The following is a 23,927-nucleotide window of genomic DNA, read 5'->3' as shown; positions in this document are numbered from 1 at the left end:
TTCATGTTTATCGCATGTAAATTAAAGTTTTCAGCATGTATGATCCAATTAATCCTACTAAGAGTCATATTTTAATCAATGAATGAGGGATTTAATTAAGCCTTTCTTCATTTCAAATGTTTCAAAATGTATGTCCAAATTAACTTAAGAATAACATATTACATCATTTTTGGTAATTGATTATATGCAGTTCTGTAACAAAAAATACTTCATATTATAGACCACCCTACTTGTGTCTGTAAGTGGAACAAAAATTATCATAAAAGTATGATCATTTTGGAACATAAGATCATAAAAAATACTGCACACAAAAGTATTTTTCAGTAATTTTATTTAGACACTTTTCACCTGTCTAGTTTATGTTTTGCTTTTGCTTCGTTATTAGAATAGGAAAACTATTTACATTAATAAAACAAAACTTAGGAAATATAGATAAAACATCCGTACCTTGCCAACAAACTGCGTTGAGTGAAACTATGAGGCTGTGAACTCAGAAAGCCATTATCATTGCTAATGAATGACAGTGGTAATTTCAGTTCATCAATTACTTTGATTTGAAAGTTGGAAATTATGTGAGTTATCATTGCTGCATACCGCACATCACTTCTCCATTCCTCATCTTTCCACCATCCAGACAGCGGATCAGCTTCACTGCTCATGCAAAAAAATCAAAAGATACAAAATAAACTGTAATTTGAATGGGATACACAAACAATTACTCTGTTTTTAAAGAATTTCTGGTTTGTCTTTACATGAAAGTCTGAAATTTCTATTCTTCTTTAAAAAAATGCCTAGAAATCTAAATCTGTTTGTATACTATTATCATACCATCCACTACAGCAAATGTCAGAAGATTGAAAACAAAACTTCAAATGATACTTATATCAAGAAAACTGTTTTCAGTCTTGGTATAAAATATGCTGATATACATTGATAATCTACTAATAATAATTTTAAGCTTGAGACTGAAACTCATACAGTAACCACTTATAAATATTCTAATTACAGTATATTATATTTTTCAGGGCGACTACCTGAAACTTCATTTGTATATTAAGTGTATGCAGTAGTTTAATCCCTTGGAGAATTATAAAACCCTTAATAGATCCTACGTCTCAAATTATGTCTGTGTCAATCATTTTAACTTCAAACTGTGGGTATATGACAGATCATAAAGGGTCATTCATATTTATGTAGAATGTAAAACAAATAATGAACTGGTCATTATAAAGGTGTCCCTCTTCTTCCCTTTAAAGCTAAGGAGGTTAGCACTGACTGAGGGCAAACACAAGACATATTCCTCAAGGGGATAGCTCCTAAGATTCAAGCACAGTACACCGCTATACAGAAGTATGATTTCATACCAAAAGAAATTGTTAACATTTAAAAACAGATTTTTCTGTTGCCTTTATATAGTTCCTTCATATATTAATAAATAAAACTTAATTTAAGAGACAATGAAAAAATAAATTGTGTATATTCATTTAATATTATGTTAGCATTCTGCATCATAAAATCATTGATTTCCAACATTTTAAATTTTGTCATGTTTATACCTTTCTTTACTATTTGAAGAATGTCACATTTTACATAAAATAGTTTCCCATTAGCAAGTACATTTTAACAGTTGATCCTGTCTTTAAGTAGTCTCCAGATTTTCTTTATCCTACCAAGTATATCCTAGGTTCTTGAGACAGCAATGTAAACCTGTGTGACAAAGTTCATGGAAAACAAGTATATATTGACCCTTCACCAGTTTGGGTTTTGAAAAAGAGATCAATTAATGGAGCCCTATATTTCATTTCTAAATTAAGGTTGTAGTATGCTCTGTGACAGAAAGCATACAACAGAAGTATTCCTTGATATCAAAAAGTCACAAGATCTGATCAGTTTTGAATTATTCATGAAGAAGCTGCTACAGTATGGAATTAGGGGAAAATACAATAACTGGTTCAAATGTCATCTCTAAGACTGAGATAAAAGAGTTGTAAGTACTTCAAAAAATTTGGAAACCATACAAGCAAAGGAGCAAGACATGAGACAAGGTATTCCTGAATATTCCACACCTGGTCCACCACCTTCTATTACATTTACCAATGATCTGCCCCAAAGCATAGAGAAAAGTCTACCAGTAATGTCTGCTGATGACACCAAAATTCAAATCACTGTGATAATGAACCCTATAACACAATTTCTGATACAAACTCCAAGCCAGGAAATTGTTAAACATAAAAAACTCTTACTAAACATAGACAAAACCTTGTATAAAACTGTTCACTCATCATATACAGGTTCATGAGAGACAGATAATGTCAATTTGAAAATGTGCCTGCAGACTAGGAGGTAACCACAAAGTTCCTAGCAATCTGGATAAATGACATTCTAAGGCAGGACATATATAAAAAAATTAGTACATAGGCTAAGGAGTTCATGCTATACATTTAATATTCTGAGTAGAGGCTGTGATAATGAAACACTAAAGTGTGCGCACTTTGAACTTGTATACCCAGTACTCATGCATTCCATTCCATTTTTGATTGTCTCGCATGGAGAGATATTTAATATGCAGAAGAGGATAGTCAAGATAATGAAATAAATGTCTCGCTTCTTCACTGCTAAACATCTATATCTGGAACCCAATATCCTGCAAGTCTTGTCTATTTATACACAAATTTACAAGAATCTACACCACTTTTTTTGTATATACTGTATCCAACACCATAAAAAACATCATTCCAGTTATGTCAAAATCTATTTAAAGGACACAGCAGCATAAGGCACACATTAGTTCTATATAGCAAGCTACCCAAAAGCTTAAAGTCAAACAGAGAAGATTCAATGCAAAAGTAAAAATACAGCTTTGGAAGAACTGGTTCCATACAGAAGAAGAAATTATGAATGCCAGTCTCAAATAATCAAGTTAAATATTTTATTATGTACCAGAAGTGTATAGATGATTTAGTTCATTCTACAGATGTAACTGTTTTTATTACTATGAGTCTAAAATAAGCAAGTTAAATGTTTTTCTAAATACCATAAGCTTTTAGCAGACTTACTTCTCTCTACAAATGTAAATTGTCTTTCCTTATTATGAGTTAATTATAACATTTATACAAATTGTAATTGTGACTTGTTACATACCCTTCTGTAATAACACAAACAGATTTCTCAGAACAATAAAAATCAAATCAAATCTAGTCAAATCAAATGCCAGAACTAATTGTCACAGCTCTGATCAAATGATCTACATGTAATTTTCCAGAGCACTTGCATGTGAACCTTTTCAGCACATCATGTCACAGATTTGATTTTCTGTTAAATAAGATGCTACTATTGGTATTATGAAATGTGTCTCACTGTCATTCAATGCAGCCTCCATTTGGTGAGTAGAGTTATAAATTCTTATAGATTTTTAAAAATCAGGAATTCTCTCGAATGATTTGACTAATTTAAAATTGCAGCCAGTAAAGAAAAGTGTCAACTATGACACAAATATTTCTGCACAAAATTTCAAGAATTATTTACTGCTTAATATTATGAAATGTTCATTTACAACAGTCAGTGTGCTACAAATACTACAAAGATATGCACTGTGAGGGAGTACCTTATTCATAATAGTGGATTAAATGAGATACATAGCAGTGAGTGAAATCAACGATCAAAAGGAATGAATTTTTGTCTAAGCTTACCTCTCATTAGACATCATGTTAACAGTCTCCAATAGTTTTGTCTCTGCTCCTTGCCTTCTTTAGCTCCATATAAAGAGATTGCAGTTCCAGAAGACAAGATATCTTAAAAGTGCTTAGTTTAATTGCTTGCTGAACCACACTTACTTGCAACACACTCCTTCCCACCCTATCCCTCCCTCTCTCCCAAAAAACCTCTATCCGAAGCACCCTCCATCCCCTACCCATAAGTCCTTGAGTTTCGATTCTGACTGTCTCTTGTGTCCAGAGGATATCAGTGAAGATATGATCTTGACACTGAAATCATCATAATGTCTGACACTTTGTGCCATTGTTATTTCATGGCATATGGTCAACCCTCATACTGGCCTATGAGATTTGCATAAATTATTATTTAACAGATACTACTGTATCCAAGGTCAGAATCTGAAAATTAGTGTTCAGGCATTTATCAGTTTTAAATGTTCCTGTATTATATATATTTTATCAGGGTGTACACACGGACAAGGAAAAAAAATTCCCGGATTTTTCTCGGATTTTCCGGTTAAAAATAAATTTTCTCCCGGGTAAAATACACTTTTTCCATGTTAAGTGGCAGTATACTTTCCCTCAGAACTGTAAAAGTTATAAATCCTTTGAATGGCTATGGTTTTATACACCGGCGTAGAATTTCTTGGCACTATAGAGAACAAAAGTCGGGGGGGGGGGGGGGGGGGGGGGGGGGGGAGGTGGCGATCTTTGATGTGTACCAACATGTACACTGCATATTTTCGTATTATGAAAGTATAAAAGTGAATTCCACCAAACACTGCATGTTACTTTCTGAAGCCTTGGAATCGAGATTGCGATGTGCTTTTGTAAGCTCATGTCACATGATCTCGCCACCCGACGACAGTGGATATTCAGAGCATAGGACACGTGATGTAGTCAGCTAGCCAACAGGAACATTGTTGTTAAATGGCATGAACACACAAACAGGAAAAGTTAATGGTTTAAATTAATATACACAGTGTTGCTACAAGAAAAGCAAAGTTTTCACATATAATACTGGTCTCTAAGATTTGTGGGGTCATAGAACCACTGGCTAACCCCACAATAATATTACTACCCTATGGCAGTGAGAACAACTGTATCTTTACCAGATCAGTTCTCTGTAGTACACACTCTATGCTACACGCGTTGTGTATATGCTGCAAGAGTAAAAGTATTCATAGTAAGTGACAGGAGTGCGACTGATTATCATCGTAATTACCACACCCGCTCTCCACTGCCTATAGATTAAGAAGCTCCAAGAGAAGCTAAGTTTTCACATATAATGTTGATCTCTTTTGCACGTGTTACACTTTAAGATACATCACACAAATGTAATTACTGGGCTCCAAATTCTTCTAAATAGTTTGTCCTCAAAGAGTTGATTTTTAAATGAGAGTCAAGCACTCTGTCATTTAAGAAATCAGTTTCAGCAGTTGCCAGAGAGTGCCAGATAACAGGCATCACAGTTCTTGCACAGCTATGATGACGTAGGAAGCCCGTATGTTGATACGTGTAAGACATTTAAAGATCTTACATTTTGCCATAAAAGAAACAAAACATCAGAGGATACTCCAAGAGTATCGAAATTTCGTGAACCATATTACAATGCATAATTCAGCTTACAGTGCACATTCACATGTCCAGATTCCCAATGAAGTAGGCCTCAGCCTGACATTAAGCTTTTCAGTGCAGTTTCCTTGGACTACCAGTACTCTACTATCTCACGTTTGGTTCTTTATTATGGCATAATGCCATATGCGCTAGAACATGAAAACGTGCACTTGAAATGCAGTGAACAGTTGAAACTAGCCAATAGCATGGAATTAAACACTTCATTTCAAATAAATTGACTGCCTCACTGGAAAATATTAATAAAAGCCAAATCTCTTTAACAAACAGACAAAAATAACTTCATTTGGAAATAAAATAAGATCTGAAACTAATAACATTTTAGCCCTCTGTAATTATGTGAATGTATTTTAATTCACTTGATAGCTCCCGGCCACAGAAATCCATTTTGTTTTCATTTGACGTGAGAGCTGTAAATGAAGAGGAAACAGCAAAATCACTAAACGTGAACACGGGTCACGTTTAGACTACCTACCTCCCCACTACAACTCAGAGTGCTCCACGCATCTGCCCCAGATCTACGGTATTTCTGAAACCCCTGCCCCACCCCAAGCATTTGAGATAGAATGCCAAAAATTTAAAAAAATTGCCTTTTCAAAAAATGTCCATATTGTAGCACATATCTTTCTGAACATTCTGATACATAAAACACATGTTAGAGGTAATGTAAGACATGATATTTGGTCTTCACATCTCTTCGCACAGCATTCTTCTATCACACGTCACTGTAATTCGCTCTGTGGAATTCAAACATTTATATTTTGTAATGGATGTCATCAAACTATATTCACGACAGTGGGAATTAAAATGTCTTGTGGTGCCTCTCCTGCTTCCAGTCGGCCTACAACTCTTAAAAAAATAAATAAATAAATAAATACAAATAGTATGCAAGACTGGTGTGATTTCTCAATCTGATTACGTCTATTTTGTCACTGTTTGCTAGATTAAATGAAATAGGCCTGTCTAATATTGCAGCAGTTGTAACACACACCAAATAAATGAGACTTTTTTGGCACAAATGGTCATTTTTATAGCACGACAGCATGTAATTCATGAAGTACCAGTATCAGATGCCTATTAGGTCTACTAATAGTAAAAAGCTTTGTTAGTGCATAGTTTCACATTTCATTCATATGCTCCAGCTTCTCAAGCGTGAGATCAAAAAGTAGTAGTAAGAAATGTTTGTGTGAATTTGGAATCATCATATTCTTCCATAATTTGTGTGATGTCCCCGTTTCTTCTCCCTCCTCATTCCAACAAACAATCTTGTCTTCACTAATTCTGTTACTATTCCTGCCAGTGTTAAGACTCATTCTCTGGTTAGCCTCACTAACCCTGCTACAATCACCGGTTTAGTTATCCCACGTTTATTCTCTAGTTTGGCCTTATTATGGTTGCGTACAATGTTTTTCTGCACTATCCCCAGAATTGAACTTCAGCGGCTGCTAACTGGGGACTGTACACAAGTGTAGCGATCTGGCCAAAACTTTTCTGTCAAAATTTCATTTTCTTGGATACACCAAGTAGATAATATGTAATATTTCTTAACTGTTATTCTTGTTTGTCATTTATTTGCGCTCTGGTAGTCTAAAACTATGGACTTTGCTAGTAATTATAACAAAGCCGATCATTCGCAAACTCCATCAACCACATTTGGCTTTATTCTGCTCAGCTTGTAAAGCCCTGTCCCCTTTTGTCTGCAGGAAAGTTTATTTCTAGATGCGACCAAGATTCCTCTGGCAGAGACACATACACTATGCATGCATTCAAGAATCAACTTATGATTCATTCAGAAATCAACTTGGAAAACATTCAAAAATGTTAAGAAATCAACATCGATGTGTTTCAAAATCATATGAATAATCCACAGACCAATGTGTGCTGGATGCTAGATATTTTGTGAGACAAGGTTTTCTCTCCCCAAAAATATGAATTTGGCGCCCCCACTTGCCCCTCCCCCCTCCCCTCCACCTGAAATTGCCACCCGGGGGAGACATTCTGGTTTGCACCTCCAACCCCCACCAAGGCCCCTAGATCCGGGCTTGGTACGCGTGCGTGAATCTGGCAGCTTGGGCGCACCAGTAAATTTTTTACGGGTAGCATTAGGCTGCTTGCTGATACTGCTTATACAGCTAACAGCCAGACTTCAGTAGCCAGAAGTGGGTGAAGGTACTACTGATATGCACCTCAACTGTGCATGAGCCCGCTCACAACTGTTCAGACGATTGTAATGTAAACAGTTGTGACGTCACGCTCATTGGAGGCAATCTGTTGTTATGAAGTGGTGCATAGTCTTCCTGAGGGCCTTTGACACATTTTGTTGGTGGCAGACACTTGTATGAGCACTGTGTTTTGTTATTGTATGTGGTGCATTTCCTTTGCAACTGAAGTTTTATTTTCATAATTTCTCTCGTTCATGTTTTATTGTTGCAGTATTATTCTGTAGTAATGGGATACAGTAATATCCTCTGTTATAGTATGGGTTCTTACCTGCTGCCGAAATTACAAATGTTTAACTGAAAACTAAAACAATGAAAAATTCCCAGATTTCTAAAAAATTCCTGGGTTTTTCCCAGTTTTCTCCCGGATGAAAAAATTCCCAGGTTTTTCCCAGATCTGCCAGTTGTCCCGGGTCATATACACCCTGTTCATTTTTTGCTAGATTTTTTCCTGTTTCCAGCATTAATAATATGCTATAGATGGTAAAAAAAATTGAATCTCTTGAAATTATGGACTTTTGAGAAAGTATTTCTGATCTTAGCAGGTTGTAAGAAAGAAAATTCTGTAAAACTAATTGTGGTATTTATAAGCTAGTTATTATAAATGTTTACATAAAGTATATCATCTATAGAGTTGAACATATAAAATTTTTTGGGGCTAGGAAACTTAAGTTGCTTAAAATAATGGCCAATCTGGCATTAACAACTCCTTGAAGCAAACAATGTATGTAGGGTTAGCTACAGACAATGAGATATAGTGACTTTTAGGGGAATGGGTTCAACTGCCATGGGTGTTTTAGCTTTCTGAGAACATTAAACTCTACATCTGATTATCAGAATAAATCAATGGCTAGTTAAAAATATTGCTCTGCCAATTTCCCTGAAGTTAATAGAAACTATACGATAAATATATTCAGCACAATGAATAGTACATTTTCAAAATGTGAGAATGGCCTGCATAACTAGTAACATGAGTACAAACAATGTGCTGTAAAGGAAATCACATTCACTATGAACTGTTTCTGGAGACAGTCAAGTTTTCCCATAAACTGTAATTCCAAGGAAATTATATCCTACATCTCTTAACACACTTTTCCCATTTTTGTAACATTGTTCAATGTAAATCTATTTTCTAAGACAAGTACTTACTCATTGGCTAATGGTATCATTGAAAGCTTGGGAAATTTCTGCCTCAGATCTTTTATTAGATCAACACTTCCTTTAGTCACAAGATTTGCTGTCCTGTTACCTTTCCTATGGAAAGATAAGAAAGACAGTGGACACTCTTTTATTTCACAGTGTTTTAGCAATCCCCAGCAAAGAGGATGGTGAGATTCTGCCTTGAAAAGTCCGGCTGGGGCTCCAACACGAATTTTTTGTCCTGCTGCTCTTGAAATTCCTGCAGTAGTGGCAGAGAAATAATTGATATAACCTGTAAAATTGAAATACTTTCTCAAAACACATGTCTGAAATTCTTTGTAATAGTCCTTGTTAATGTACTGTAACCTCTTCTGGACAAGAATTTTCACTGAGATCACTTGAAAGATAAACAGTGACTGTTACACAAAATACATTAATGTTTTCTTAGATGAGACTGTTCATACTGGATGTACAGAATGGTGTGCAAACAGTCTGATTCTAAATGCCTGAATGTAAATTTCATGTGCAGTGATACATTCCATAACTGAACAGTTAATTATACAACAGAACTTTTGTAGATAGACTGCGTAAAGAACATAACATCATACACAATTTTTTAACATATAACAACATTTCTCCAGCTATATACACTCCTGGAAATTGAAATAAGAACACCGTGAATTCATTGTCCCAGGAAGGGGAAACTTTATTGACACATTCCTGGGGTCAGATACATCACATGATCACACTGACAGAACCACAGGCACATAGACACAGGCAACAGAGCATGCACAATGTCGGCACTAGTACAGTGTATATCCACCTTTCGCAGCAATGCAGGCTGCTATTCTCCCATGGAGACGATCGTAGAGATGCTGGATGTAGTCCTGTGGAACGGCTTGCCATGCCATTTCCACCTGGCACCTCAGTTGGACCAGCGTTCATGCTGGACGTGCAGACCGCGTGAGACGACGCTTCATCCAGTCCCAAACATGCTCAATGGGGGACAGATTCGGAGATCTTGCTGGCCAGGGTAGTTGACTTACACCTTCTAGAGCACGTTGGGTGGCACGGGATACATGCGGACGTGCATTGTCCTGTTGGAACAGCAAGTTCCCTTGCCGGTCTAGGAATGGTAGAACGATGGGTTCGATGACGGTTTGGATGTACCGTGCATTATTCAGTGTCCCCTCGACGATCACCAGTGGTGTACGGCCAGTGCAGGAGATCGCTCCCCACAACATGATGCCGGGTGTTGGCCCTGTGTGCCTCGGTCGTATGCAGTCCTGATTGTGGCGCTCACCTGCACGGCGCCAAACACGCATACGACCATCATTGGCACCAAGGCAGAAGCGACTCTCATCGCTGAAGACGACACGTCTCCATTCGTCCCTCCATTCACGCCTGTCGCGACACCACAAGAGGCGGGCTGCACGATGTTGGGGCGTGAGCGGAAGACGGCCTAACGGTGTGCGGGACCGTAGCCCAGCTTCATGGAGACGGTTGCGAATGGTCCTCGCCGATACCCCAGGAGCAACAGTGTCCCTAATTTGCTGGGAAGTGGCGGTGTTGTCCCCTACGGCACTGCGTAGGATCCTACGGTCTTGGCGTGCATCCGTGTGTCGCTGCGGTCCGGTCCCAGGTCGACGGGCACGTGCACCTTCCGCCGACCACTGGCGACAACATCGATGTACTGTGGAGATCTCACGCCCCACATGTTGAGCAATTCGGCGGTACGTCCACCCGGCCTCCCGCATGCCCACTATACGCCCTCACTCAAAGTCCGTCAACTGCACATACGGTTCACGTCCACGCTGTCGCGGCATGCTACCAGTGTTAAAGACTGCGATGGAGCTCCGTATGCCACGGCAAACTGGCTGACACTGACGGCGGCGGTGCACAAATGCTGCGCAGCTAGCGCCATTCGACGGCCAACACCGCGGTTCCTGGTGTGTCCGCTGTGCCGTGTGTGTGATCATTGCTTGTACAGCCCTCTCACAGTGTCCGGAGCAAGTATGGTGGGTCTGACACACCGGTGTCAATGTGTTCTTTTTTCCATTTCCAGGAGTGTATATAAATACAAATTCAAGCTGTGGATAATAATACCTCTATAGAATGGGCTGCAAGCTTTCTTACTGCATTTCAAAACTATTGCTAAGAAAACTACACACACTTATTCTGTAAAGATATGTAAACTCATATATAATAACAATCTATAGTTGCAAAACAATAGTCAAAATCCATATGTAATTGCAGTCCATATTGTTAACTTACCTGAAAGTGTAAAATTCAGAGTATTATACATTTTCAAGTCAGGCTCATTCCATGTCTCAAATCGCCAATTGGAAACAGTATCCAGTCCATATTGACCTGTAAGAATAATTTCAGGGGAATTGCTGCATAAATGGTATTAATAGTGAAGCATAGTATATTTAATCAAAGTCTTGGCACAAAGTAACTCAGTCAATGACTGCAAAAAATACCAACTTTGGATGATACTTTCACTCTGGTTTAAAAAAAAAAAAAAAAAAAAAAAAACCTACCAAATTTATGTTGCAGGTACTGTACCATTCATGTGTATTGCTTCTCCTTTTTAACTGATGAATGGCTGTGGCACCAACAAAAATTAATAAATTGTTGGTTTATTATTTTGCACAGCATAGGGTTCTGGCAATTTTCTCTATGGTCATTGAGAATAGCTTTGACAATACAGAATCTCCTTGCACAGCTCCTCTTTCAAGTTCTGCTGTCCTGCTTGTGAGGTAACAAGCGAGTTGTGGCGCCCTGGAAATATTTTAAGTTCAGAGTCGGCGGCCACCGCATGGGGTGCGCAGCAGGCCCGACCTTGTTATTATCCGCGTGGTGCCTCACAACGGCCAAAGCATGTGGTCCAGGGATCATGTGACTGGGAGTTCCATGCTGACGCTGTGACGAGAACTGTGCTTTGTGTTGATGAAGGAGATTTGTATGCCGGTAGTGCGAAAGATGGAGGACATTGTGAGACCATAATGCAGGAATTTCGCAGTTCATATAGAAATTAATAATAGCCAGATGAATCATGATACCTTAGAAAGAAACATGTACATTACCATTATCTGCACAACAATTCTGATGGTGTAATCAGATTTTCAATATCTTTATTAGTTTAAAGTTTAGTATCTGACTGTAAATTATACAAGTAGCACCCAGCAACGAATTTCCTAAATCTAAATGGTTCATCTGATTTTGTCGATCGACATGTCTTTAGAAAGCTATTAGTGTAAGCCTAAATTGGTACAAATTACAGGCATGTAACTTGAACAGTACATGATTTATTGGAGGACAAAGTGGCCAATTACTATCGATTGTGTCAGGCCATAAGTACACAGTGACACAAAAAAACAGTAGCAGCGTGCTTATAAATATATTTATTAATCTATGTCTTTGTTTATATCTGATATATGCTATTCATGAAGAAACTGGTCAATTATTTACTGTGTTTTCGAAAGCACAGAGAAGTTAGGCTACTGGCCTACCTTTGCTTGCTATTACTTTGATTTATGTCTATTTAATTTGTTTATGTATTCAATGATGTGTGTTAGAGTGTGTTTAAAGTCCAGCTGAAGAAATATGTATTTAATTTCAAGTTATTTAAATGTAAATCCAGTATTTTGAAAGTGTTTCATTATGTTTATGAATGTGTGTTGGCTTGAAGCCATGGCAGGAGCAGTCTAGCCAATCACAGCGCTCATGAATGGGGAGACTGGATGGAAGTGGGAGAAGAGCATCATTTCGAGAGAGGACACAGCAGTGTGGAACAGTGCAGCATGAGGGACAGTTGCACAGGACATGGAGAGTCTGAGACAGTACGGTGCGACGGACGCACGGTCGCGGAAGAGACTTGGAGAGTGTGGAGCAGTTTGCGCCTGGTCACAGAAGATAGAAATACTTCAGAGTTCCGAATTGTGCCCTTGTGAGATTTCCAATGGTTCTACAGTGAAGACATAGTGTGTGTTTAGAAGTGAATATTTTGTGAGCTATGTTGTTATTCATAGCTAATTACGTGCAGTAGGAATCTATTGTTTCCCTGTTATTCAACTTATATTTTATTTAATTGCTGGACCATCAACACTAATAAGTATCTTGAAAAAATATATCGCATTCTCAAAAATACTTCTACTATTGTACTCATCATTTAAAGTTGTTAAGATAGTACCTGCAGAATTTATTTAATTGCAATCTTTCATTTATAAAATTGGCAACTGCCGAGTGATAGGAACCTTTGACCATTCAATTCATGTGTATATTCATATCGTATACTGTAGACTCAGCAGTATTTGGCTTGTAATGTGGCAACTATGTGTCCTGGCCCCTAGGCAACAAAACCAGCCAGAACTTCTAATATTTCAACACTGAATCAGAGGGTACGTACTTGAGGGCCACCACACAACACCATTTCATTTCGTTTAATTTGGAAGCCCACATGCTGAGGTTTAACAGAAGTTGTTGCATGCTTTATACATTCTTCAGTATACTAACATCAGTTAAATCAATATCTTCTTTCTCATAGGCTGTTAACACAGATTTTTGCTGAAATTAAATCATAAGATTTTTTAAAAATCTATGATCACCAGTGAACATGGTGATTTATAATCAATGTTCCATTCCAAATTTTGGTGAATGCCTTTTCTATATATTTGCCAATAATTCTGGTGAATATCTCACATATTACAAGAGGAAACAATCTGTTTTATACTTTTTTATGTCTTGCTTGTGAATGTCGTTGTAAAGTAACAGTGACAGTGATAACCATGCTGTTCCAGTTTTGAGAAACTGCCTCCTCTACAGACATTCTCTTAATAATTTTGCAAGTCCTTTTTAAATTACTTCTTTTCCAGTTTCAATCATTGGATTTCTGCTTGCTACAATTAAATTTCAGGCTCACAAGACAATACTGCCAGCTCTCTCTCTCTCTCTCTCTCTCTCTCTCTCTCTCTCTCTCTCTCTCTCTCTCTCTCTCTCTCTATTGAAAAACTACACGAAATCTCTTCCAAAACTGGACTACAGATCTCTCACAAAAAGACACAGTTTATGAGCACAAAGAAACTCTCATCTCTGAAAGCTAAGTACGGCATGATTTACAAAACGGAAAACTTCAAATACCTCGGTGAAACACTACAAATGAGCAAACATAACAGAGACTCAAACAAAGAAAGAAAAACTAAACTGGACAAGGCATACAAGGTAGTGTGGAATCAATACAACAAGAAATCTATCTCACAAAAAGCCAAATTATGCCATTACGACATGGTGGTGCTCCCCGAAGCACTGTATGCAGCAGAGACTATACTAATCCTAGGGCATACGTGTTTCAGACAACTAGAAAAAAAGTAGAATGAAACATACTTAGCAAAATATTTGGCGCAACTAACAACAATGGAATATGGATCAAGAAACCTACAGACGAACTATACAAACATACAGAGACAATCACAGAAAAGATTAGAAAACACAGACTACAATTCTATGGATACCCATACAGAATGCCATCACACAGACTGACCAAACAGATCTTTGACTGGGTAACCACTAGAAACAACAGATGGGTGGCAGAGGTAAAAAATCACCTGAACCAACTCAACATCACACCAGACACAATAAATGACAAAATAAAATTCAGAAACATCATTAAGAAAAGTAAACTACATGAAATACACTGTGACAAATGAACAGACACAAAATGGACTGTAGAATACAAACAAGATCACAGCCAAATGATGAAAGAAATATGGACAACCAAAAAGGCAACCAAGATGAAGCCGAAGAGATGAAGCTGACAAGAAGCATGGACAGAGGACCAGAAACAGACACACAGTGAGCGAATGAGGGAAGTTTGAGCAGCAAGGAAGGCAGCAAAAGGTATTCAGCTTATAGTTTAGTCTAACTGCGCTCTTTAAGGGAAAACACCAATAATAATAGTAATAATAATAATATAGGGTGTCCCCTTTATGTTGATCATCCTGTATAACACTATATAACTGTTAGTCCAGATGCAAATTACAAAATGTTTCAAGCAAATGTTCTTTAGCCATCAGGGAGACACCAATCAGCATGATTGCCTTCGTTCTAGCTTAGTTTTTTTAAAAAATATGAACAGTGGTATGACTTTTTTAAATGGCACCCTGTATTTTTATTTGGGAATCCATTTCCTATCCTAAAGACCTATTCAAAAATGCATCATAGTATACCATTCACTGAAACACAATATTATTAACTACATAATACAACAATGACTTTGAGCCTGGGATCACAAACTCGTCCACTTGCTGGAGTTGTCAGAAACGAAAACCAAGTAAACACATAATTACAAGCAAGCATGATACATTCCTGCATGTCCCCTGGAGTTGTTGGAATATTGTGATAGACAATGTCTTTAATGTATCCCCAGAGAAAAAAGTCCAGAGGATTAAAAATCAGGAGACATAGTAGGGCAAGTAACTGTTCCTCCTCGACCAATCCATCTGGCAGAATACCTTCGGTGCAGAACACCACGTGCACGCAAGGCATTATGTGCTGGACATCCAGCTTGTTGATATCACATAAGCATTCTGGTTCTTAGTGGCACTTCATCCAGAAGAGGAGGAAGAATTCATCTGAGGAAGTTGGCATACACTGTGCAATTTAGACGACCATTGATGAAATAAGGGCCAAGTACCAAGCATCCCACACCAGATGTTAACTCTCCATTGACACTGATGTTCCACATGTCTAAGCCATCGTGGGTTGTCACTGGACCAATAATGCACTTTCCTTGTATTTACCTGTCCTTTGAGAAGGAACATTCATCAGTAAGTAGAACATTGGAGAAGAAGTTTAGGTTGGTGAGGATTTGCTGCTGTGCTCACTGACAGAACTGTACACGATTCTGGAAATCATTCCCATGCATTCTTGATGTAGGTGCACATGGTAAGGATGGGACCAGTGACGTGTAAGATATGATGTACATTGGTTTTAGGAATGCCAATCTTGTGTTCAAGCTGTTGTGTGGTAACATGTGGATTCATAGCAATGGAAGCGAGAACAGTAACTATGGCAGCTTCGTCTGTGCGAGTGCTACGATGCTAGCGTTGTCGTAGGTTGAAACTTGCCATTTCCTAAAGTGCTGCAACAAGACGAGAAAACATCTGCAAGGAGGTGGGTTCTTGTCAGGATATCACTCTCTGTACAGTTCCGCTGCCTGCGAAGCATTTTGCCTACCTTCAACAACAACAAGAACAATAAAAGAAATGTTATATCAATGCCTTTACTGTATGCCTGCTCTACACAACAGTACTTAAAAGGACTAAACTACTGTACTAAAGGTACCCACACATAAGAAAACAGTACTGCAATTACTGTTCTACTAACTCACATTCCCCATCGATGAGTTGCATTTCTACCTTCTCTTCATTGGTGTACATTCTACTCACACAGCTCTTCAAATGATGATGGTTGACAAAATGACAGTTGTGCATTCTAATTATGTTTACATTTGTTCTTTGTTAATGTCAGCACGTGGATATGTTCCATTGCCCTGAGTACCTGCACTAAGTGCAGGGAGCGTCAATGTCAAGGTTGTGTTATGTAATTAATAATGTTATGTTTCAGTGAATGGTACAATGTGATACAGTTTTCAATAGGTCTTTACAAGTGAAATGAATTACTGAATAAAAATTACAGGGTGCCATTTAAAAAGTCATCCTGCTGTTCCTATCTTTTAGATAAACAAAGCTATAACAAAGGCAATCATGCTGATTGATGCCCTCCTGACGGCTAAAGAAGATTTGCTTGAAACATTTTGTAATTTGCATCTGTTTACATTATGGGGGTGGCACTCCTGGAACAATGGAGATTCTATATTTGCACCAACATCCACACTCTGCAAACCCCTGTGGAGAGCATGGCGGAGGGTCCTTTCAATTGTAGCAGTTATTAGGGCTTCTTCTTCTAATCCATTCATGTATGGAGTGCTGTGTGCTTTGTGATTGATCTAATTTTGCTTTCATGATCCCTACAGGAGCAATACACAGGTGGCTGCTGGCTGTAATATATTCATACAGTCATCACATAAAGAATGTTCTTGAAACTACATGAACAGTGCTTCTCAGGGCAGTTTGCATCTATCTTCAAGCATCTGCCAGTTCTGTTGCTTCAGAATCTCTGTGACACTCATCCAAACAAACCTGTGACCATTTGTGCTGTCCTTCTTTGTATACATTCTGTGTACCCCATTAGTCCTGTTTGCTATGGGTCACACACACTTGAATGGTATTCTAGAGTGGGTTGAAGGAGTGATCTGTAAGGGATCTCATTTGCAGAAGGACTGAATGTCCCCAGTATTCTACCAATAAACCAATGTCTGTCACCTATGAGGCTATGACTAAGCCCATATGATTATTCCATTTCATATCCCTATAAAATGTTACACCCACTTATTAGTATGAGTTGACTGATTAATCTGTGACCTGTTGATACTGTAATAATAGGACACTACATTTTTTCATTTAGTGAAGTGTAAAATTTTACATTTTTTAACATTTAAAATAAGTTGCCAATCTTTTTTCCACTTATAAACCTTATCAAGATAAAACAGTATTTGTGTAGCTTTTTTCAGACTGTAATCTGTTATAGATAACTGCATCATTGGCAAAAAGTTGGAGGCTACTTTTAACATTATCTGTCGAAGACTCTCCAGCCAAGATAGCATGCTACATCCTCCCTGCCACAAAACACTCAATCCAGTTACAAATTTGACATGAAATCCCATAAGGCCATACTTTTGATAATAGACATAGATGTGGCACTGTGTCAAATGTTTTTCAGAAACTGAGAACTACTGCGTCTACCTCATTGCCTTTGTCCATGATTTTTGAATATTATGTTAGAAAAAACGGGTTGGGTTTCACATTATCAGTGTTTTTGGAAAACATGTTGTATGGCATGAAGGAGGCCATTCTGTTTGAGGCACCTCATTACATTTGAAATCAGAATGCATTCTAAGATTCTCCAGCAAATGGACATCACGGATATTGGACGGTAGTTATATGGGTGACTTCTGTTCTGCTACCTTACTTTTAGATGGGTGTGATATGTACTTTTTTCTGACTACTGGGTGCGTATTTTTGTTTGAGGCATCTACAGTTATACAGTTAAAAAAGGGACTCAGATATTCACAAATTTGGTTAAGAATCTGATAGGGATTCCATCTGGCCAATTTTAGTGATTTCAGCTATTCCTCAGTACCACCTATTAATGAATATTTGTATGATGCCCGGATTCGATTCACACTGATGTGACAAAAGTCATGGGATAGTGATACCCACATATACAGATGACTAGTATCACATTCACAAGATATGAAAGGGCTGTGCATTGGTGGGGCTCTCATTTGTACTCAGGTGAGTCATGGGAAAATGTTTCCAAAGTGATTATGACCATATGGCAGGAATTACCAGACTACGAATGTGGTATGGTAGTTGAGCTAGATACATGGGACATTCCAGAAATCATTAGGGAATTCAATATTCTGAGAGCCACCATGGCAAGAGAGTGCTGAGAATATTGAATTTCAGGTATTATCTCTCACCATGAACAACAAATTCACTGACAGCTGTCACTTAATGACCGTTATCAGCAGCATTTGTGTAGAGTTCTCAGTGCAAACAGACAAGCAACAATGCATGAAATAACCACAGAAATCGAAGTGGGACATATGACAAATGTATCTATTAGGCATTAATGCACTATGACACCAGGCAACTGATGCGAGTCCCTTTGCTAACAGCACATCATCACCTGCAGCATCTCTCTTGTGCTCGTGACCATATTCTTTGGAGCCTAGATGACTGGAAAACTGTGATGTGATCAAATGAGTCCTTATTTCAGTTTGTAAGAGCTGATGGAAGGGTTCAAGTGTGGCACAGCCTCCACAAAGCCATGAACCCAAGTTTCAACAAGGCACTTGGCAAGCTGGTGGTGACCCCATAATGGTGTGAGCCATGTTTTCATGGGATGGTCCAACTGAATTGATGATTGACTGGAAATGGTTATGTTCGGCTACTTGGAAACCATTTCCAGCCGTTCATGTTTCCCAAACAATGATGCGATTTTTGTGGACAACAGTGCACCTTGTCACTAGGCCACAATTGTTGGCGATTAGTCTGAAGAACTTTCTGAAGAAGTCAAACAAATGATTTGACCGCCCACCGCATATTTGTAGGACACAAACCACTGCTTCCCTTTCATACCCCTCTACTGTTATAACTGCCATCTGGTTTCAGTAAAAATTGTAAATAGCCTTTTGCTCCCTCTATTTTACCCCTGCTACCTTCAGAATTTGAAATAGAGTATTCCAGTCAACATTGTCAAAAGCTTTCTCTAAGTCTACAAATGCTAGAAACGTAGGCTTGCCTTTCCTTAATCTATCTTCTAAGATAAGTCATAGGGTCAGTATTGCCTCACGTGTTCCAACATTTCTACAGAATCCAAACTGATATTCTCCGAGTTCAGCTTCTACCAGTATTTCCATTTGTCTGTAAAGAATTTGTGTTAGTATTTTGCAGCCGTGACTTATTAAACTGATAGTTCAGTAATTTTCACATCTGTCAACACCTGCTTTCTTTGGGATTGGAATTATTATATTCCTCTTGAAGTCTGAGGGTATTTTGCCTGTCTCACACATCTTGCTCATGAGATGATAGAGTTTTGTCAGGGCTGGCTCTCCCAAGGCTGTCAGTAGTTCTAATGGAATGTTGCCTACTCCTGGGGCCTTGTTTTGACTTAGGTCTTTCAGTGCTCTGTCAAACTCTTTGTGCAGTATCGTATCTCCCATAACATTCGAAAACCATGGACAAAGGCAATGAGGTAGATGCAGTAGTTCTCAGTTTCTGAAAAGCTTTTGACACAGTGCCACATCTATGCTTATTATCAAAAGTATGGCCTTATGGGATTTCATGTAACATTTGTAACTGGATTGAGTGTTTTGTCACAGGGAGGATGTAGCATGCTATCTTGGCTGGAGAGTCTTCGACAGATGTAGAAGTAACTTCAGGTGAGCCCTCGGATGTGTGTTGGGACCCTTGCTCTTCATATTGTATATTAATAACCTTACAGGTAATGTTAAAAGTAGCCTCCAACTTTTTGCCAATGATGCAGTTATCTATAACAGATTACAGTCTGAAAAAAGCTACACAAATACTGTTTTATCTTGATAAGGTTTTTAAGTGGAAAAAAGATTGGAAGCTTATTTTAAACATTAAAAAATGTAAAATTTTACACTTCACAAAATGAAAAAAAAAAACGTAGTATCCTATTATTACAGCATCAACAGGTCACAGAGGAATCAGTCAACTCATACTAATATGTGGGTGTAACATTTTAGAGGGATGTGAAATGGAATAATCGCATGGGCTTAGTCAGGGACCCATAGTATACAGGACAAATGGCGTATAAAGAATTTATACAGAGAAGGACAGCACAAATGGTCACAGGTTTGTTTGGATGAGTGTCACAGAGAATCTGACAAAACAGAACTGGCAGACACTTGAAGATAGATGCAAACTGCCCTGAGAAGGACTGTTCATGTAGTTTCAAGAACATTCTTTATGTGATGACTGTATGAATATATTACAGCCAGACCATTCACAGTGGCTGAGCAGTTCTAGGTGCTTCAGTCCGAAACCACACGACTGCTACAGTTGCAGGTTCGGATCTTGCATGGCTGTGCGTGATGTCCTTAGGTTAGTTAGGTTTAAGTAGCTCTAAGTTCTAGGGGACTGATGACCTCAGCTGTTAAGTCCCATAGTGCTCGGAGCCATTTTTATTACACCCAGCAGCCACCTATGTATTGCTCCTGTAGGGATAGTGAGAACAATATTAGATCAATCACAAAGCACACAGCATTCCATACATGAATGGAATAGAAGATGAATCCCCAGTAACTACTACAATTGAAAGGACCCTCTGCTGTGCTCTCCACAGGGGATTGCAGAGTATTGATGTAGGTGTAAATATCTAATGTCCTTTGTTCCAGGAGTGCAACCCCCATAATGTAAACAGATGCAAATTACTAAATGTTTGAAGCAAATGTTCTTTAGCCATCAGTGGGACATCAATCAGCATGATTTCCTTCATTGTAGCTCTGTTTTTTTACAAAGATATGAACAGCTGCATGACTTTTTTAAATGGCACCCTGTATTTTTTTATTCAGTAATTCATTTCACTTGTAAAGATCTACTGAAAACTGTATCACATTGTACCATTCACTGAAACATAACATTTTTAATTACATAACACAACATTGACATTGATGATACCAGCGCTTAGTGTAGGTACTCGGGGTAATGGAACACATCCACATTCTGATGTTGACAAAGGACAAATGTAAATATAAGTAGAACGCACAACTGTCATTTTGTCAACCATCATCATTTGAAGAGCTGTGTGAGTAGAATGTACACCAATGAAGAGAAGGTAGAAATGCTACTCATCGATGGGGAATGTAAGTTAGTAGAACAGTATTTGCAGTACTGTTTTCTTATGTGTGGGTACCTTTAGTACAGTAGTTTAGTCCTTTTAAGTACTGTTGTGTAGAGCAGGCATACAGTAAAGCCTGTCCTTCCTACAAACAGCATCGATATAACATTTCTTTTATTGTTCTTGTTGTTGTTGAAGGTAGGCAAAATGCTTCGCAGGCAGCGGAACTGTACAGAGAGTGATATCCTGACAAGAACCCACCTTCCCAGCAGATGGCACAGTGTATGCCAACTTCCTCAGATGAATTCTTCCTCCTCTTCTGGATAAAGTGCCGCTAAGAACCAGAATGCTTATGTGATATCAACAAGCTGGATGTACAGCATATAATGCCTTGCGTGCATGTGGTGTTCTTAACCGAAGGTATTCTGCCAGATGGATTGGTCGAGGAGAAACAGTTACTTGTCCTACTAGGTCTCCTGATTTAAATCCTCTGGACTTTTTTCTCTGGGGATACATTAAAGACATTGTCTATCATGATATTCCAACAACTCCAGAGGACATGCAGGAACATATCGTGCTTGCTTGTAATTCTCTTCAACAGGAAACACTGGACGCCATAAATAATTCTTTCATTCAATGAGTGCACCAGTGTGTCAGTGTCCATAGTCACCACTTCAAGCACCTTTGAATGTTCTACTCCTGTGCAATGGTACAGGAGAGTCAAAGTCAATTTTATGTTATGTTCTTACTTGGTTTTCATTTCTGACAACTCCAGCAAGTGGACGAGTTTGTGATCCCAGGCTCAAAGTCATTGTTGTATTATGTAGTTAATAACGTTGTGTTCCTGTGAATGGCACACTGTGATGCATTTTTGAATAGGTCTTTAGGATAGGAAATGTATTCCCAAACAAAAATACAGGGTGCCATTTAAAAAAGTCATACCACTGTTCATATCTTTGTAAAAACAAAGCTACAATGAAGGCAATCTTTCTGATTAATGTCCCCCTGCCAGCTAAAGAACATTTGCTTGAAACATTTTGTAATTTGCATCTGGACAAACAGTTATATAGGAGTTATATAGGATGGGCAAGATAAAGGGACACCCTATATTATTATTATTATTCAAATGGCTCTGAGCACTATGGGACCTAACATCTGAGGTCATCAGTCCCCTTATTATTATTATTATTATTATTATTATTATTATTATTATTGGAGTTTTGCCCTTAAAGAGCGCAGTTAGACTAAACTACATGGCTAATTCCTTTTGCTGCTTTCCTTGCTGCCCAAACTTCCCTCATTATCTCACTGTGTTTCTTTTTTTGGTCCTCTGTCCATGTTTCTTGTCAGCTTCATGTCTTTGGCTTCATCTTGGTTGCCTTTTTGGTTGCCAATATTTCTTTCACCTTCCAGCTGTGATCTTGTTTGCATTCTTTGGTCCATTTTATGCCTGTTCATTTGTCACATTGTACTTCATGTAGTTTACTTTTCTTAATGATGTTTCTGAATTTTATTCTGTCGTTTATTGTGTGTGGTGTGATGTTGAGTTGGTTCAGGTCATTTTTTACCTCTGCCACCCATTTGTTGTTTGTAGTGGTACTCCCAGTCAAAGACCTGTTTGGTAAGTCTGTGTGATGGCATTCTGTATAGGTATCCATAGAATTGTAGTCTGTGTTTTCTAATCTTTTCTGTGATTGTCTCTGTATGTTTGTATAGTTCATCTGTAGGTTTCTTGATCCATATTCTATTGTTGTTAGTTGCCCCAAATATTTTCCTAAGTAATTTTCATGAAACTTGTATGCCCTAGGATTAGTATGGTCTCTGCTGCATACAGTGCTTCGGGGAGCTCTACCGTGTCATAGAGAGGTAATTTGGCTTTTTGTGAGATAGACTTCTTGTTGTAATGATTCCACACTACTTTGTATGCCTTGTCCAGTTTAGTTTTTCTTTCTTCATTTGAGCCTCTGTTATGTTTGCTCATTTGTAGTGTGTCACCAAGGTATTTGAAGTTTGCCATTTTGTAAATCGTGCTGTACTTTATGTTCAGAGATGAGAGTTCCTGTGTGCTCATAAACTGTGTCTTTTCTTTGATGAAAACACAGCTGTAAAGGAGTTTGTGCACAAGTGTCTGTGCACGAGACCCTTCTCTTTCCAATGCAATGAGTAAAGGGTGTTGAGGAGACAGGAAACTATGTAGAAAAATCAGGTGTATGTATTTTTATTTTACTTGATTCAATAAAGATTAAAACAACCAATTCCGGTTCATGTTTGAACTTCCATCGTAGAAGAATATGGCCTGGGGGAAAGGAATGAAATAGGAATCAACCTGGAAGAATTTTGCACGGAGTCCAATTTAATCATGACCGACACTTGGTTTAAGAATCACAAAAGAAGGCTGTATATGTGACACTGGAAGGTTTTGTGTTGTTTACATAACAGTAAGACAGTGATTTGAGAACCACATTTTAAAATGTAAGGTATTTTCAGGAGCGAATGTGGATTCTGATGATGACAATTACATTCAAGAGAGTGCAAGGACGAAGGCCAAATATACCTCTTCAAACTTCACCTGCATAGCAGGTTCTTTTGAAATTGTAGGCGTTGATACAGTGTAATCATTCCCCATAATGATCCAGAATAACAGGTAATAGGTTGGAATATCAACAGCTATCATGTGAGATGCAAGAAGCAGTCTGGAAGTGGCAGGGAAGTTGAATTCTGGCCCAAG

At 38.2% G+C, this 23,927-nt stretch overlaps 1 protein-coding gene across 7 annotated transcripts in view; it reads right to left on the bottom strand.

Moving 5' to 3' along the window:
* Positions 1–23,927, bottom strand: part of LOC126188253 (alpha-L-iduronidase) — a 252,380-nt gene that overhangs the window by 88,110 nt on the left and 140,343 nt on the right. For 6 of the 7 annotated variants that reach the window (XM_049929815.1, XM_049929813.1, XM_049929818.1 and 3 more), the window contains 3 exons: positions 10,982–11,077; positions 8,717–8,999; positions 448–651 (listed from right to left, as the gene is read on the bottom strand). In XM_049929815.1, coding sequence (XP_049785772.1) covers positions 448–651; positions 8,717–8,999; positions 10,982–11,077 — 583 coding nt within the window. The remainder of the gene's footprint in view (positions 1–447; positions 652–8,716; positions 9,000–10,981; positions 11,078–23,927) is intronic. The other variant, XM_049929820.1, reaches the window with a different exon arrangement.

The sequence above is a fragment of the Schistocerca cancellata genome, chromosome 5 (assembly GCF_023864275.1).
Source record: "Schistocerca cancellata isolate TAMUIC-IGC-003103 chromosome 5, iqSchCanc2.1, whole genome shotgun sequence".
Lineage (NCBI taxonomy): Eukaryota > Metazoa > Arthropoda > Insecta > Orthoptera > Acrididae > Schistocerca > Schistocerca cancellata.
This window is presented reverse-complemented; position numbering and strand designations above follow the sequence as displayed.